The following is a 15,649-nucleotide window of genomic DNA, read 5'->3' as shown; positions in this document are numbered from 1 at the left end:
ATCAGAGGAGGGATTAAAGATGTTAGTGATGGGGATTGGCCTCTTTTTTTTAGCTGACAACACTGTGCTTGTAGCAGGATAAGAGGAGGGATTAAAGATGTTAGTGATGGAGATTGGAAGGTGTGCAAAAGGAGGAAGTTAAAGATAAATGTGGGTAAAAGTAAGATGATAAGATGTACAGAGGGAGAGGATGGCAACAAATTGAAAATGAGTCTTAAAGGAGAAAGACTGGAGGAAATGGATAGCTGTAGATACTTGGGGGCAAATGTGGCAGGAAAGGGAGTGGAGGTAGAATGTAGATTGAGAGAAGCAAGTACCGTATTTGATGGTGCATAAGACACACCCAATTTTGGCAGACATTGAAGTGGAAAAAAAAGATAAATGAGCAGATTTAACCTCTGAATATGAAGGAATGGATTTCACCTGACATTTGAAGACTCTCACATGCATATAGATCATTATTAGATAACAATACTATGCATTTAAAAACTTGTGTATTTGCTAGTAGCCTATGTACCAGTCCTGTTGTGAGATGTAAATATATACCTGGCATATGGCGTCAGCAGTGACTGTGAGAGACTACATAGTAAAGTTTGTTCATAATATTTTCTTTTTTTTATCATCATTCTACACGTAATTCTAATGTAGTGTTTCAGTACATTTTCAAAGCCAAAGGATGTGTGAAAGCAGATTTACCAACCTAATTTTCTGAAACATACTTTATTAATTTTGAAATGTTCATTACATTTCCAATACAAAAGAATGTTTTCTATTCATCATGAAATTTAGTACAATTGAATTTTTTATTCAAATTCAGATAAGTGAAAATAAATTCATTTCATTAATTTTGAAATCAAACACAAATTATTTTTGTTAACCTACCTTTTATTCAAGTTCAAATCCGTGAATATAAATTGGTTTTATTCCTCCTGAAAATGACATAGTACAGTTGTAGTTTTTATTATTATTATTAAAATTCAAATCCGTGAAAATAAATAGGTTTTCTTTATCCTGAAATTTACCTAGCACAACTGTAGCTTTCTTATTCAAATTCAAATCCTACAAAATCATTGTCACTATCATCCCTGCATTCCTCAAGGTCATCAGAATCACTACTAGAAGAGTCATTGCCTTCATATAGAAGGTCATCCTCTGTGGCTCAAGGTCATTACTAATGCCACATTTTTTGAATGAAAATACCATGGTCTGTTTTAACTTTATCCCAAGCATTTTGTACCCACTGGCAAACTCGAGATATTGTAGGCTTCTTGATGAAACCTGATGGGGTTTGGTCATGTTGTGGGAGTCTTATCCATTCATTCCACTCTTCACGCAAGTACAAGAAGTGATGGTTCTTTGATAAGTCCCCCAGGATGCTGTGATCACACTTTTTCCATCCAGCCTTTAGGGTGAACATGAATAAAAATAGCTGGTGGAGTGCTTTCTTTGGGAAGTGTTTTCTTCTTAGATATCAGTAAAGGTGGTAATTTAGTGCCATCAGCACAACAAGCCAGTACTGTTGTAAAATTACTTTTCTCATGTCCAGAGGTTTTAATGGTTACAGTCTTAGAAGGCACATCAAATGACAGTGGTACTTCATCCATGTTTGCAATCTGTCCCATTTCAAAATGTGTTTCCTTTCTGAGGTTTAAAACATATCTATGAAACTCAAGAATTTTGTTTTCATATGCCACGGGCATTTTTTGTGATATTTTTGTTTTAGTTCGCATTGCTAATCCATTCCTTTTCATAAATCTGTAACACCAGCCCTCATTACGAGAAAAATCATCATGACCTTTGGCAGTTGCCCTTACTTTAGCTTAAAAAATTATTTGTTTATTGTTACTACTCCACCTTGATTCCTTTGATCAACAACCCAAGCCTTCATCTCCTCTTCCAGTTCCAACCATTAAGTTTTTTGTGCGAAAACCGTGTTTTGCTTTCACCACTTTCCGAAGTTCTTCCTCTTGTTTTCACCAGACACATATCATTTTCTCGGTTGGAGGTGGGCCGAAATGCCTAACAACAGCTCTGTTGCCATTTCCCTTGGCAAATTGTATCACTTGTACCCTATAAGCAACTGTGTAGTGGCGTCGTTTTTTTGGCCCCATCATGTTGGGGGTAATGTAATCTGGAAGTTTTAAACACTATTGCATAACGTATTACATGAATATTATGCAGACCATCACCACAAGCCAGCCTACCCCATGACACTCTCTTCTTTTATGAAAGAAATATTTTGTGTCTCACCTCAAGGAATAACGGTGTCACACTGTAAATAATAGAGTGAAGCTTGCCCATGTCACCAGGTTCGGCATTGGAGCGTAACTGAATGCGTCTTTGTTTTCAATGCGTGATACATGGTCATGTAGGCAAATTCTTCCTAGCTGGTGTCATTCTATGTAAATTACCAGTAAGTATGACCTATTATATACTGTTACCTTGAAAGAGAGTTGTTTTGTGGTGTAGTACCAATCATTACTTTGTTTACGTGTGTCAAGATGTCTGGGGTTTGATTTTAGGGCCTCTGTTACCATAGACTTACCACCAACCACTGCCTCAGTGCTCAACCTTGGCCTCATATGACACAGGCTCATTTCCTGACTTTTTTTTTTTTTTTTTTTTTTTTTTTTCTTTTTTTTTTTTTTTCTCTCGCCTCTTTAAGTGCGTCTTATGAGCCATCAAATACAATAAATGCCTTGGGGAATTAAAAAGTGTAATGAGAAATAGACATTTGGGAATGGATGCGAAGAGGAGATTGTATGAAGGAGTGATTAAGCCAACAGCACTTGTTCTTTTACCTGGACCTCAAATTGTCATTTAAAACCTGGAAAAGCTTCATATCATATAATTACAATTTGTATCAGGCCTACTGTAGTTGTTGTTGTTATTGTCGTTCCCTAGACTGTCTGTCCGAGCAGTCCCATCTCCCCAAGGAATGCCACAGCCGAAACTGGGTTTTCCCACAAATCCTTTATAGAGTGTATGTTGTGTTGTTTGCGTGCATGATTGTGTATAATGCAGTCTTCCATTATGTGTTGTATGGTATGGGGTGAAGTGTTACATCCTGGGCAGCTGTTCACAATGCGGTCATCCAGCCTCTTCTGGTAGCTTAGAAGTGCGTTGTGGTGGCCGCACCACAGTCTGGCCAGGTGGACTCTGTCCTTTCGTGGGAGAGAGGATTCAGAAGGGTGGATATCAGGGGGTCTGGCATGCAGCAGTGTGTTGTCTTTCAGTGTGTTAATGGAGCGGTGAGTGATATGATTATGAATATGTTTCCAGAGGCTGGTATTTGGTGGTTGTTGAGGAAGAGAAGAGAGTATCTGTGGGTGATACAGGTCTTTGGGTGTTGTTTTAATGTTTCTTGGTGTGTGTGGGTGTTCTGCTATGTAGTGTAGCAGGTGTGATGTGTTTGTGGTGGCTGCAGCAAGTGTTTGTGTGTCTCTCATGTCAAGGTTTGACTTTGTGAACTTTTGTTTCATGGTGTAATGGTCTGTAGGTGTTGTATTTGTGCAGCCTGTAATTGTCTTTAGGGTTTTGTTCTGTATGATTTGAAGGGTGTTGTGGTGTGTCTCACTGAGATTAGGAGCCCATGCAGGACTCACATAATTCATCACTGAGCGTATGCATTGTTTGTATATTGTTGTATTAGTTTCTTTCTTTTGTCCAAATGTTGTTCCAGCGATTGACTTAAGTGTGTTAAGTCTAGATGTGCATTTGTTTTTTATGTTTGTGATGTGTTGTTTGAAAGACATGGATGTATCGTATGTTACACCAAGAATTTTCAGTGTGTTTGTGTGTGGTATTAGAGTGTTGTTGATGTAGAGATGAGGTATGTATTTGTGTTCTTTTGTCCAGTTGGTGAGAAGTGTTGCTGTAGATTTGGTTGGAGCTATTTTGAGTCTGTGATGAACCATGTGTTGTGTGTATCAAGGTATGGCTGGCCACCGGCTCTACGCAGGTGGCACCGATCCCCAAGAGGCGCTACGACTGCCTTGGGGAGTACCACAATCCTACTGTAGTTGCATTGTGTACTACAACTTAATTCTCAAAGGGTAATTTGTGCCAGATATATCCCAACACCAATCAAAACACTAGTAACTGAGAGAAGATAGTCTCATAGAATAGATTTGACATTGTTTAAACATTTTAAAAAGCAAGTTCTTGGCATCTGAAGTTTAATTGATTGTGGTCTGGCTGGTCACTGATGTCGTGCATTCACTTTGAAGCGACATTGAGAGACATAGGATGGACATCTTGAACATGCCGCTGTCTTCCAGTGATGCACCATACAGAGAAGTATCTGTCAGTACCTCATTCTCAAGCTTGTACTTGAGTACGCTGAAGGCCTGAGGAACAAGATACCACACAGGATATTAGTTGTTAAAATTAAGAGGGTGTTGATTTTTTTTCTATTCAATTTTATTAGAAGAATAATCCTGTTCTTATCTTCTGGTGTTGTGTGAAATACTTCTCTGGAGTTTTGTGATTTTACAAGTGCATAATATTTGTGGCTTGATATACAGCCTAGAGATCAATAGATTTCCTCATAACCACACATGGGAGCAATATCAGCTAAGTGGTGGTCTTGAGGAATGGACAACATAGAATTTTCCTGCCACCTATCTTCAAAACCCATCAAAAATGAGAAGAAAAGGAAGACTTGATTGAATGTTGCCCCATTTTGTTCAAAGTTCACTCTTCAGCTAAATCTTATCACTTTGTATGATCTTTATCTATACCGTATACCTAGGGCTTCTTTCCCTTTATAAGGGAGGTAGCCAAGTCAAAGCCATGCACCCACTCCTAACCATTTCACTCCCACCCATTCCACTCCCATCCACCACCCTTGTTTCCCTCTCATCTTAGCTTCTCATGGATGAAGGATCATCCCTGTCTCCTGCCCACTGCCCTGGGTTAGAAGCAATGCAGGAAGACACTACATCCACAGCAAGGCTGCTTCACTTAATTGGTGACAACCCCACTCTGTCCCCTAATGCAAAAAATAGAGAAGACAGGGAAAAATTCCTTCAGGCTGTTTCAAAATACCATCTCCACACAACCACTCCCCACTACCTCCCATCCTCCACTCCCTCCCTTCCTTGCTTGACATGGAAAAGAGAGAAGATAGGAAAAAATCCCTTCGTGCTGCATTAAAATATCATCCATACACAGCCATTTTCTATTCACCCCTATCTCCTGCCTCCTCCCTTCCTTGCTCAACAGACATTCCACCCCTACTCACCACACTTTACACCCCATCCATCCTTCTCTTCCTCAGTCATCCCATGACGTTCACTCAATCCAACTCTGCCTTCCACATCTCTTTTGCTAATCTTTTTTCACACATTCTTTCCATGTGTTCAAACCATTCTAATACTCTTTCATCAGCCCTATCTGCCATCTCTCCTCCTTAGCATGAGATAGAACAAAAAACTACAGTTCACGTCAGTCTACATTAAAACAACTAACCAGTCAGCTACAAAAGGAGAGGGATGAAACTTGTACTAATCCAACTCACCTGTGGTGTCAGCATGCTTGGGTAGGTCGCAGAAAAATTGGTAAGGGATGTGATGGTTTCCTGCAAAGATCCTAAAACCTGCACCTATAGGGGATAGGAAAAAAAAAATTATTGCCATCTTCATTTGGACCAATATTCAAATGCCACTGAAAAAATATTCACTTGGTAAAACTGCTGGGAGTGGGATAAAAATCCCCAGCATAACATGAGATGTATTAGATATATTTTCTGGTGTAGCTGGTGGTGAAGTGATACTATTAAAACAATGTTTGGTATACCAGTGTTTACTTACTACAATAACAACATTGGTGTTTTGGACAATTTGGTCGAACTCAGAAGTTGAGAGGGTCATGTTCATGGCCTGCACATCTGCCCAGTTGACTGTGGTGGTCACTTCCACACCCAGGCGAACTGTCACATTGGCCTTCAATGAAGGGGACACATTCCCACGAAGCGAAACCTCCACCGGATAATGGTCACTGACTTCATCGGTCTGATTTCAATATGAGTACATAGAGGATTTAGGGAGAAATGTCAATGTAACAGTATTGGGAGATCTCAATGCTAGGATAGATGAACCAATAAATGGAGTGGTTAGGAAGTGTGGAGTGCCAGAAAAAAATTGTAATGGAGAGATGATGATGTGTCTAGAGAGTTGATGATAGCAAATACAGTGTTTAGGAAGAAAGATGGGCATAAGTACATGTGGGAGATTGTGGTGGATGGAAAGGTAGTAGATATACCCACTCATGCCTCATGATGCCTACATTGGTATCATCGTATGGAGGAGGTTAGATAGATAGATAGATAGACTTTATTTGGCAATAAATCAATGTACATGAAGTGCAAATAATGACAAGAACACATAGTTCGAAATAATAAATGTAAATTGCCGAGGATAACACAAAAAGCATGAACGCTTATTTCCATTGTGGTCCTCATCAGGTTATTATTCTACATTAAGTCACACGGACAAACATACATAGGGGGTTGAGGGGACCAGAGACACTCATGAGTAATACCAGTCAGTACACATATGACACATAAACATTGTTATAGTTTTGCTAATATTACTGAAATGTTTGTACACATAGGAACATTGAGTCCAGATATTTGAGCACCATCCAAAAGGAACATTGCATTAAGCAAAGGAACAACAAAATAATGTTAAACTGTAACAAAACAGTATGAGTGAGTACTATATCGGAGTAGTACCATTAAGAATATACTGCATTTTTCTACATCTGTATCAACTTGTATGAGTGAGTACTATATCAGAGTAGGACCATTAATGATATACTACAATATTCTACATCTGTAACAACATGTAGTTATAGCAAATCCTACACTGCAGCTAGGGTCACCTATTAATTAAATCTAACATTTTACCTGAATCTCAGGACGGGAAAGGAAAGGGAAAGAGAGGAAGGAAGGCAGGCAGGCAGGCAACATGCCACACACCCTCCCTCCCTCCACCCAACCCAGATCATAATCCTTACAGGAATCTTATAGATTTGCACAAGATCCCAGAGCACTACATTGTTCACTAAATCATATGCCTTCTTGAGGTCAGCATAGTCTGTAACTCCTATAGAAAAAGAATTAGGTTCTCTACAAGAACTTAAAGTGGGTGTAATCAATAGTTGATTTGCCAGCAATGAACCCAGACTCCTCAGGCCTCTGAAAATTTATCATGTTGGAGTGAATCTATGACAGCAACAGATGAATGAGTACTCTGCCAGCTTGACTGGTACCTTGAGCAATGTGATATTGTGGTAGTTGCAGCCCTGCCAATCCCCCTTCCATTTCCAGACAGGGACAACCAACTCTTTTTCCCAGTTTGAGGATGTACTACTGGACTGCCAAATGACAGAGAGCATTGAACGCCATCATAGTTTCACCTCCAGCTGTCAGCAACTCTGCACTGATGTTACAGATGCTAGTCATCTTGCAGCCTCTCTTACTTCACTTAGAGAAGGTGGAGTTTCATATGCTGGTGAATCAGCAACATTCTCCTGAACTCCAGCCAGGTGATGGTGGCTGGTTTAGAGGGTCAGTAATGTACAATATCTCAAAGTACAGAGGCACAGAGATGGAAGTGTGACATTAATGTTGGAAGGAAGAGAATTAGCAGGAGTATGTATAAAACTGTGGAACAGTAAAAAGTACTCACTGAGAAAAGTAAGCAGGGCATAGTTTCTAATAATCTCTTAACCAAAGAAAGACCCTGGGGAGGAGTAGGGTAGGGTTGAATATTTCAACTTACCAGGCTATCAAGTAATCCAAATTCCTCATTGAAGTAGAAGGGCTTAGCACTGGTGTTGTATGTATTCCTACTAAGGGCTTTCCCTGTCATCAGTATCCTGCAGTGCAAAATGTATTAAAGTAATATTTTCACTTTATCATATTAGTTTTCAAAATGTTTTCACATGTACATTTTAACTGAAGGTATTGCATGCAGATATATATTTGTCTATAATTTGATGTCTCTTGCAGTGTACAAATACCAGGTTTGATTCCAACAGCTACAGATAACTATAATGCCAATCTTATTGCTCAGGGCGAAGGTGATACCTTCAAGTACAGACAAGTACTCTGATATAAAAATTTCTACCATTCAGAACGTGTCTGCAGTCCAATTCTAGTTTAGACCAAAAGTAGTTATCATCCCCTCTGTAGGTGGATGGAAGCATTACCTGGGCTTCACTTGGTGGTGTATTAAACAGTGCTCCAATAAATCAGTGAAAATTGAAAAATCTCGAAAGTGATCTAAAGGTGAAAAATGATAGAGCGCAAGAAATATCAACCATAAAAGTGCAAATTAGAAGAAGTGACCAAGCGAAGGGCCAGACAAGATGCAGCCAAGAAGAGTGACTGCATCCTCTCTCCTCCTTTAACCACAAGCCTCCCTCTCTTCCCCCCCCCCACTTGGCCCTTCCCCATTTCCTCCTCGCCTTGGTCAGTTGGCCCTCCCCCTTCACCTCTCTTTTCTCTCAAATGTGCCAGAACAGCCATATAAGGACCAATTGGAGACAAAAAGAGACCCATTAGTACAACACACACAGTAGTTCAACATTTCCTAAATATCTGTGAGACTGTTGGTGGCTCTTATAAGGTTTTAGATTTCAGTCATTGAAACTTGAAGTAACAACTATTATCATGTATGCTTTGACTTCACCTTCCTCATCAAGGGAATTTGGTGTTGTGTTTTTTATTTACCTAGTAGTAGTTTATGGGTTTGGATTAATGCTCATGGGGTCCTGCATCTTTTTCTCCATTTGTCAAACCTTGCCTTGAATTCTTTTATAGTATTAGCATGGGTTACATTTGCATCCAATTTATTCTACAAGTTAACACTTTTATGTGGAAAGCTATACTTACCAGTATCTTTTAAACATGTTTGTGTTTTCAATTTTATACCATGGGCTTTTAGATCATTCTTCTCATACTAGTTATCCTTTTCTGTCCACTTTTTCTAAACCTGTTCCCAGTTTTAATACCACTATAATGTCACCTGACTCCCTTTGCTTCTCCAAAGTCCCAGTTTCTTTAATCTTTCCTCATATATCTTTGTCATTTAGACCAGGGCTCATGTTGGTTACCACTTTTTGTATTTTACTTTTCTTATATTTTTGTTTATGTATGATGCCCTCCCTGTCTGGGGTATTGGCTGAATGTTATTATGAGGTTAAAATCTGCTCAGTAGCATGCAGCTGATACTTTAGGTATATGGGTGCCCCTACAGACCAGAGCCACACATCATTTTGTCTGTAATAGAGGAAATCTCTATTCATAGAGAAAAGATGCTACTTTATTATACTGTGTCCTTCCATTATGCTATTCCCAACTCTTAATATTGTCCTGTACTATTTCTCTGAATATACATTTCCTTTTTTGCCAAACCCTGTGGAAGGGGAGAAAGAATACTGACACTGAGTGTTCCCACTTGAGTTGTAAAAGTCAACAAAAACAGGACAGGGATAGTACTAGGCATCTTACTCTTTGAAGCCCCAAAGGGGACATTCCTAAAAAAAGCAAAGGTGTAAGAGGATTTGGGAGAACTTTCCCAACCAGAACCCTAAGGTTTGGGTCTTTTAATGTGTGTGGATGTGGTACAGATGAGAGTAAAAGGGTTAGAGATATGCAGTATGTTTGTATTTACCTAGTTGTATTTTATGGGAAGGGGAGCTATGCTCATTGTGACCCATTTTTGTGAGAAGGATGTGTTGGCATTGAGTGAAACTAAGTTGAAAGGGAGGGGTGAGTTTGAGTTTGGGAGTGAAGTTGGGTGTCAGGACTCCGGAGTGAAGAGAGGATGGGGAGAGAAGGGGTGGCTATACTAGTAAGTGAAGAGGTAGGTAGGCATGTGGTGTTGTGGAAGGAGGTTTCTTTAAGGTTTATGTGGATGAAGGTGAAACTGGAAAGGGAGATGTGGGTTTTTGTAAGTGCATATGGGCCTGGTAGTGAGACAGGTGTAGAGGAAAGGGAGGGTTTTTGGATAGATTTAAATTAGTGCATAGATGGTTTAGGGAGAAGTGTCAGTGTAGTGGTGTTGGGAGATCTCAATGCTAGGGTAGAAGATGAACCAATAGATGAAGTGATTGGGAAGGTGGAGTGCCAGGAAAAAATTGTACTGCAGAATTTATGGTGGAGATGTGTATAGAGAGTTGATGGTAGCTAATACAGTGTTTGGGAAGAAAGTCAAGCATAAGTACACATGGGAGAGGGTGGTAGATATGGCTTTAATGGACTATATAGTGGTATTAAGGAGAATAGTAGGAAGAGTTTTGGATATACATATTCTAAGGGGAGAGAGTGGTGGAATATCAGATCATTTTGTGGTGGAAAGTAAGTAGAGAATGGAGTATAGATGGAAAAGGAGGAAAAGGACAGAATTTAGGGAGGTGCTTAAAGTAAACTGCTTAAATGCTTAAAAGAAAAGGAGTAGTACAAGAAGAAGCTGAGAGAGAGTAAAGGATAGAGTAGAAGTAAGAGTGGAGGAGGAATGGGATATTTCAAGGAGGGAGTCACAAGGGGTGCAAAGATGGTGTGTGGAACAGGGAGCATGGGAGGAAATAAAAGGAAGGGTAGTGAGTGGTGGGATGATGAAGCACAGAATGTTGTAGAAGAGAAGAAATGAGCATTCACAGATTGGTTGCAAAATAGGATGAGAGAATCATATGAGGTACAAAGAAAAGAGAGACAAAAAGGAGAGCAGATGTGAAATGGGGTAAGAGCATGACAGAAAAATTTGAAAGTAATAAAAAGGTGTTTTGGAAGGAAATTAAGAAAGGAATGAGAGGTGAATCAAATAGAGAAGAAAAAGTAAAAGGTGCAGATGAAGAGATGATAATAGAAGAAACAGTGGTAAGCGGAAGATGACAGAGTATTTTAGGGAGTTGTTAAATGTGAAGGAGGATAGGGAGGGAAAGGTAGCTGTAGTGGGAAACGCCAAGAAAATGACAGTGATGAATGAGGGAAATGGAAAAGAAAAGATGAAGTGAAAGTAGTTATTACAGAGGTGGATTACAAAGACGAAGCATGGCAACAGGAGACCTTTTGGTCCATAACTAGGTCGGATGCAAAAAAATTATAGTAATGATAAATGAATAGATAAAAATTATAATAATATAAATAAATAAAATAAATGCATAAGTATAGTTAAATAATAAACAAACATGTAAACAGTAAATAATAATAAATTGACATAACTAATAATAAATGAAAATCAAGCAAATAATAAACGGACAAATAATAAAAACAAATAAACAATACAAAGTAAATGGCAGTCATTGCGCTATCTTGTTTAGGTGTTTATCTAGATGAATCCTAAAGCTTCAAACTGAACTACATTGCACTGCCTAAGCAGGAAGTTTAATTCATTCATTGACTACATAATTGGCAAAGTTGTTTCTACCCACTTTGAAATTAAATCTATTTCCTGACAGTTTGAAACCATTATTTCTTGTCAGATTTTCATTCAGTGTGAAAATGTGGTCACTTTTGATGTCAATTTCCTTTAGATCTTAAAAACCTGTATCAAGTCATCTCTGAGTCTATGCTTTTTTTTAGGGAAAACATATTCATATGTTTTAGTATATTTTCATATGATTTATTTTATAGCTACAAAGTCCTCTATGAGGGGTGCTGTCCTAGCCTTCTGATAGGGGGGAGTCTGTGATGTTAAATCATATCATCATCATCACTTGGAATCAGTTCTGTGGCTTGCTGTTGTACTTTTTCCAATCTGTCAATGTCTTTAATGAGATTCAGTGACCATACAGAAACAGCATATTCCAAATGTGGACAAACTAATGATTTATATAGCTTGTTAATGAGAAATGGATTTGAAATAAAAAGATCATGCAATCAGTCCTAAAATCTTATTTGCTTTCACAGAGGCTGAAATACACTGCTTAGATGATTTGAGATTGTTACTGATCATAATGCCAAGATCCTTTTCACTATCCACTTTTGTTAACAAATATCTCTATAACTTATAATCATACTTACCGTTATTTTTACCTATGTGCATAACCTTGCATTTACTTGTGTTAAATCTCATTAGCCACTTTTCAGACCATGTCTGTAGTTTATCTAAATCTTCTTGAATATAATTGATTTAAGTGATCATTTGCCATTCTGCACAGTTTTGTATCATCAGCAAATTTAGAGACAATAGATTTTAGTCCATGGACTTTATCGTATATATTATGAATAGAAGTGACCCAAGAACGGAACCCTGAGGAACTCCATTCATAACATTTTTCCATCTAGATGGGTTAGATGGGTGTCATGCAGAGCATCTCAAAAAGGGAGGTACAGTGATGGTGGACTGGCTGATGAGGTTGTTTAATGTTGTCTAAAAGAGGATAGAGTGACAGAGGAGTGCCTGTATAGTTCCTCTTTACAAGGGAAAGGGTGACAAGTGTGAGTGTAGCAGATTCAGAGGGATCAGTCTGTTGAGTGTAGTTGATAAAACTTATGGGAGGGTCTTGATTGAGAGGATTAGGAGAGGAACAGGGGGAGTAATTCGTGAGGAACAGTGTGGGTTTAGGAAAGGTAGGTGTTGCATGGATCAGATCTTTGTGGTAAGGCAGGTATGTGAGAAAGCTTTAGGAAAAAGTAAGGATTTTTTTTTTTTTGGCCTTTATGGATTTGCAAAAAGCTTATGATGGGTAGATAGGAAGGCACTGTGGGAGGTATTGCAGATATATGGGATAGGAGGAAAACTGTTAAGAGCAATCAAGAGTTTTTATGAGAGTAATAGAGCCTGTGTTAGAATTAGAAATGGAGAGAGTGAGTGGTTTGAGGTAAAGGTGGGACTTTACTAGGGATGTGTCATGTCGTCATGGCTGTTCAATTTATTTAAGGATGGGGTGGTGCAAAAGGTAAGTACAAGGGTAATGGGCCGGAGATTGGAGGTTAAAGAAAATGGGCGACACTTGTGCTTGTAGCAGGATCAGAGGAGTATTAACCTCTTCAATATGAGTGAAATATTCATGCACACATTAGATTGCTTGATGCACAGTGATACATCACATTACATGCATTACAAAATATAAAGTTACCACTGTTATACTCATTCTCTTTCCCCTGAATAAATATAACATTACAGAAAACACGATCAAGCCTGTTCACAGAATATGGAGTAACTCAGATACAACAAAATAAATATGATAAGGAAGCTGAAGCTGGCATTCTCATATACACCAATCACGGTTCATGATGCATACATAGGTGTCATCATATTCAGGAGGTTAAGGAAGTTAGTGACAGAGTTTGAGAAGGTGTGCGAAAGAAGGAAGTTGAAGATAAATGTGGATAAAAGTAAGGTGATGAGATGTACAAGGGGAGAGGATGGTAGCAAATTGGAACTGGATAGCTTTAGATACTTGGGGGTAAATGTGGCAGGAGAGGGAGGAGTGGAGGTAGAATGTACTTGAGAAAAGCAAGTAAATGCCTTGGTGGATTAAAAAATGTAATGAGAAATAGACATTTGGGAATGGATGCTAAGGGGAGATTGTATTTACCTAGTTGTATTATATGGGAAGGGAGCTATGCACATAGTGACCTGTCTTTGTATTTTTCAGCTTCAAGTTTGTTCTTAAATTCTTGAATAATATTTGCACATATTTGCACACTGTTGCCTTATCTAATTTATTCCAGATACTCACCACTCTGTGTGGGAAGCTATTCTTTTTTAGATCTCTTCCATAACTATCCTTTTTGAGTTTCTTTTCATGTCTTCTTGTTTTTCTCTTGTCTCACTTTAATAAGTTATCTCTATCTGGGACTTCCGTTCCTTTCATAATTCTGTAAATAGTCAGTAGATCTCCTCTTTCTCTTCTTTGTTCCAGGGTTGGTAGTTCCAATTTGGACAATCTTTGTTCGTATGTCAATTTGGAGAGTGTTGGTGCCATCTTTGTTGTTGCTCTTTGTATTCTTTCTAATTTCTTTATATTCTTTTTAGTACTGGGTGTCCATAGTGTTGCAGCATACTCCAATCTTGGTCTTATCAGTGTAACTAATATTTTCTTTACCATTTCCTCATCCAAATAGTCAAAAGCCACTTTCATCGACCTTAGTAAATTGAAGGTTTCTCCAACTATTTTGTTGATATACTTGTCTGGTGACATGTCTGCTGATTATTACTCCTAGGACCCTTTCCAAGCTCACTTTTTTTACTTCTGTACCAATTTTGTACTTCCTCAATATTCTATTTTTACTTTTTCCAAACTCCATTATACTACATTTCTTGATGTTAAAGTTCACTTCCCACTTTTGACTCCATTCCCAGGCTTTATCTAAGTCTTTCTGTAATGATTGTGCCAAGAGCAATGAATGGGGCAGAAACATGGAACATAAGAAAGGAAGAATTTAAATGTGTTTGAAATGAAATGCCTGAGAAGTATGGTAGGGGTTACTGGGCTGGATAGAGTGAGAAAGGAAGTGAGGAGAGCGGGGGTGGAAAAAGAGTTGGGAGATAGGGTTGATGAAAGAGTACTGGGATGGTTTGGACACATGGAAAGAATGAGTGAAGAAAGGTTAGTAAAAGAAGTGTGGAAGACAGAGGTGGATGGAGTGAACATGAGGGGGCGACCAAGGACGAGATGGATGGCTGGGGTAAGAGGGCTGTTGGGATGTCTGTTGAGGAAGGGAGAAGACAAGATAGGGGTGAGTGGAGAATGGTTATGTATGGATGATGCTGTGATGCATGGAAGGGATGGGGAGGTTAGTATGTGTGAATGATATTCTGATGAAGCCAGAAGGGATTTCTCCCCGTCTTTTCTTTTTCTGTATGAGGGAAAGGAGGGGGGTTGCTGATTAAATGAAGAGGCCTTTTTGTGGATGTACTGTGTTTTGCTAAATTACTTCTGACCCAGGGCAGTGGGTGAGATACAGGGATGACCTGTCATCCAGGAGGAGCCAAGAAAAGAGGGAGGGAGAAGTGGTGAATGGGAGTGGAGTATGTGGCAATGAAATGGGTGGTAATGGATTTATGCCTTTGACTTTTGCTACCTCTCTTGTAAGGGGGAAAAGCCCTTGGTATATGTATATATGTATGTATGATGACCACATCACCATGGCATATTCCAGTCTGGGTCATATCAAACTTTCAATGATTTTCTTCATCATGTCTTCATCTATGTAGTGAAATGCCACTCTTACATTTTTCAACAGGTTATAGGCCTCTCCAGTTATTTTCTTTGTGTGAGGTTTAGGTGATAGGTCATCTTTGATTATGATACCAAGTTCCTTCTCCTCCCTTGCCTTTGTTGTTTTTTCATATCCCATTTTGTAATCCATTGTTGGTATCTTCTTGCCATGTCCCATTTCCAATATTTTGTATTTCTTTGTACACCTAGGTCTCTTAATCCAACACTTGCCAACTGCCACTATACCTAACACAACGAGAAGTGGCCGCTAAGGCTGGGTTAGGGAATTTCCCAGTGTTGCCACATCTCCACAGATAACACGGCCCGCACTGCTCGCCCACCCACCCACCCGCTCGCTCTCTCTCTCTCTCTCTATATATATATATATAATGTATTTATCCATGGCGAGAACGTGCGTGTGGATGCAATGCTTTCTGAATTCATTGTGGGGGCGTGGCCAGAGAAGGGA

The 15,649-nt window shown here is 39.1% G+C and overlaps 1 protein-coding gene across 1 annotated transcript in view; it reads right to left on the bottom strand.

The window, feature by feature from the left end:
• Positions 1-3,505: 3,505 nt before the first annotated feature.
• LOC143020699 (deoxyribonuclease-1-like) overlaps positions 3,506-15,649 on the bottom strand; it is a 37,679-nt gene continuing 25,535 nt past the window's right edge. The window contains exons 6-9 of the mRNA XM_076177351.1: positions 7,788-7,884; positions 5,814-6,014; positions 5,522-5,605; positions 3,506-4,349 (exon numbers count right to left, since the gene is read on the bottom strand). Coding sequence (XP_076033466.1) covers positions 4,179-4,349; positions 5,522-5,605; positions 5,814-6,014; positions 7,788-7,884 — 553 coding nt within the window. The 3' untranslated portion in view covers positions 3,506-4,178. The remainder of the gene's footprint in view (positions 4,350-5,521; positions 5,606-5,813; positions 6,015-7,787; positions 7,885-15,649) is intronic.

The sequence above is a fragment of the Oratosquilla oratoria genome, chromosome 40 (genome assembly GCF_046742065.1).
Source record: "Oratosquilla oratoria isolate Oo_2021 chromosome 40, ASM4674206v1, whole genome shotgun sequence".
NCBI classification, from domain to species: domain Eukaryota; kingdom Metazoa; phylum Arthropoda; class Malacostraca; order Stomatopoda; family Squillidae; genus Oratosquilla; species Oratosquilla oratoria.
The sequence above is the reverse complement of the archived record's forward strand: the minus strand, read 5'-3'. Positions and strand labels throughout refer to the sequence as shown.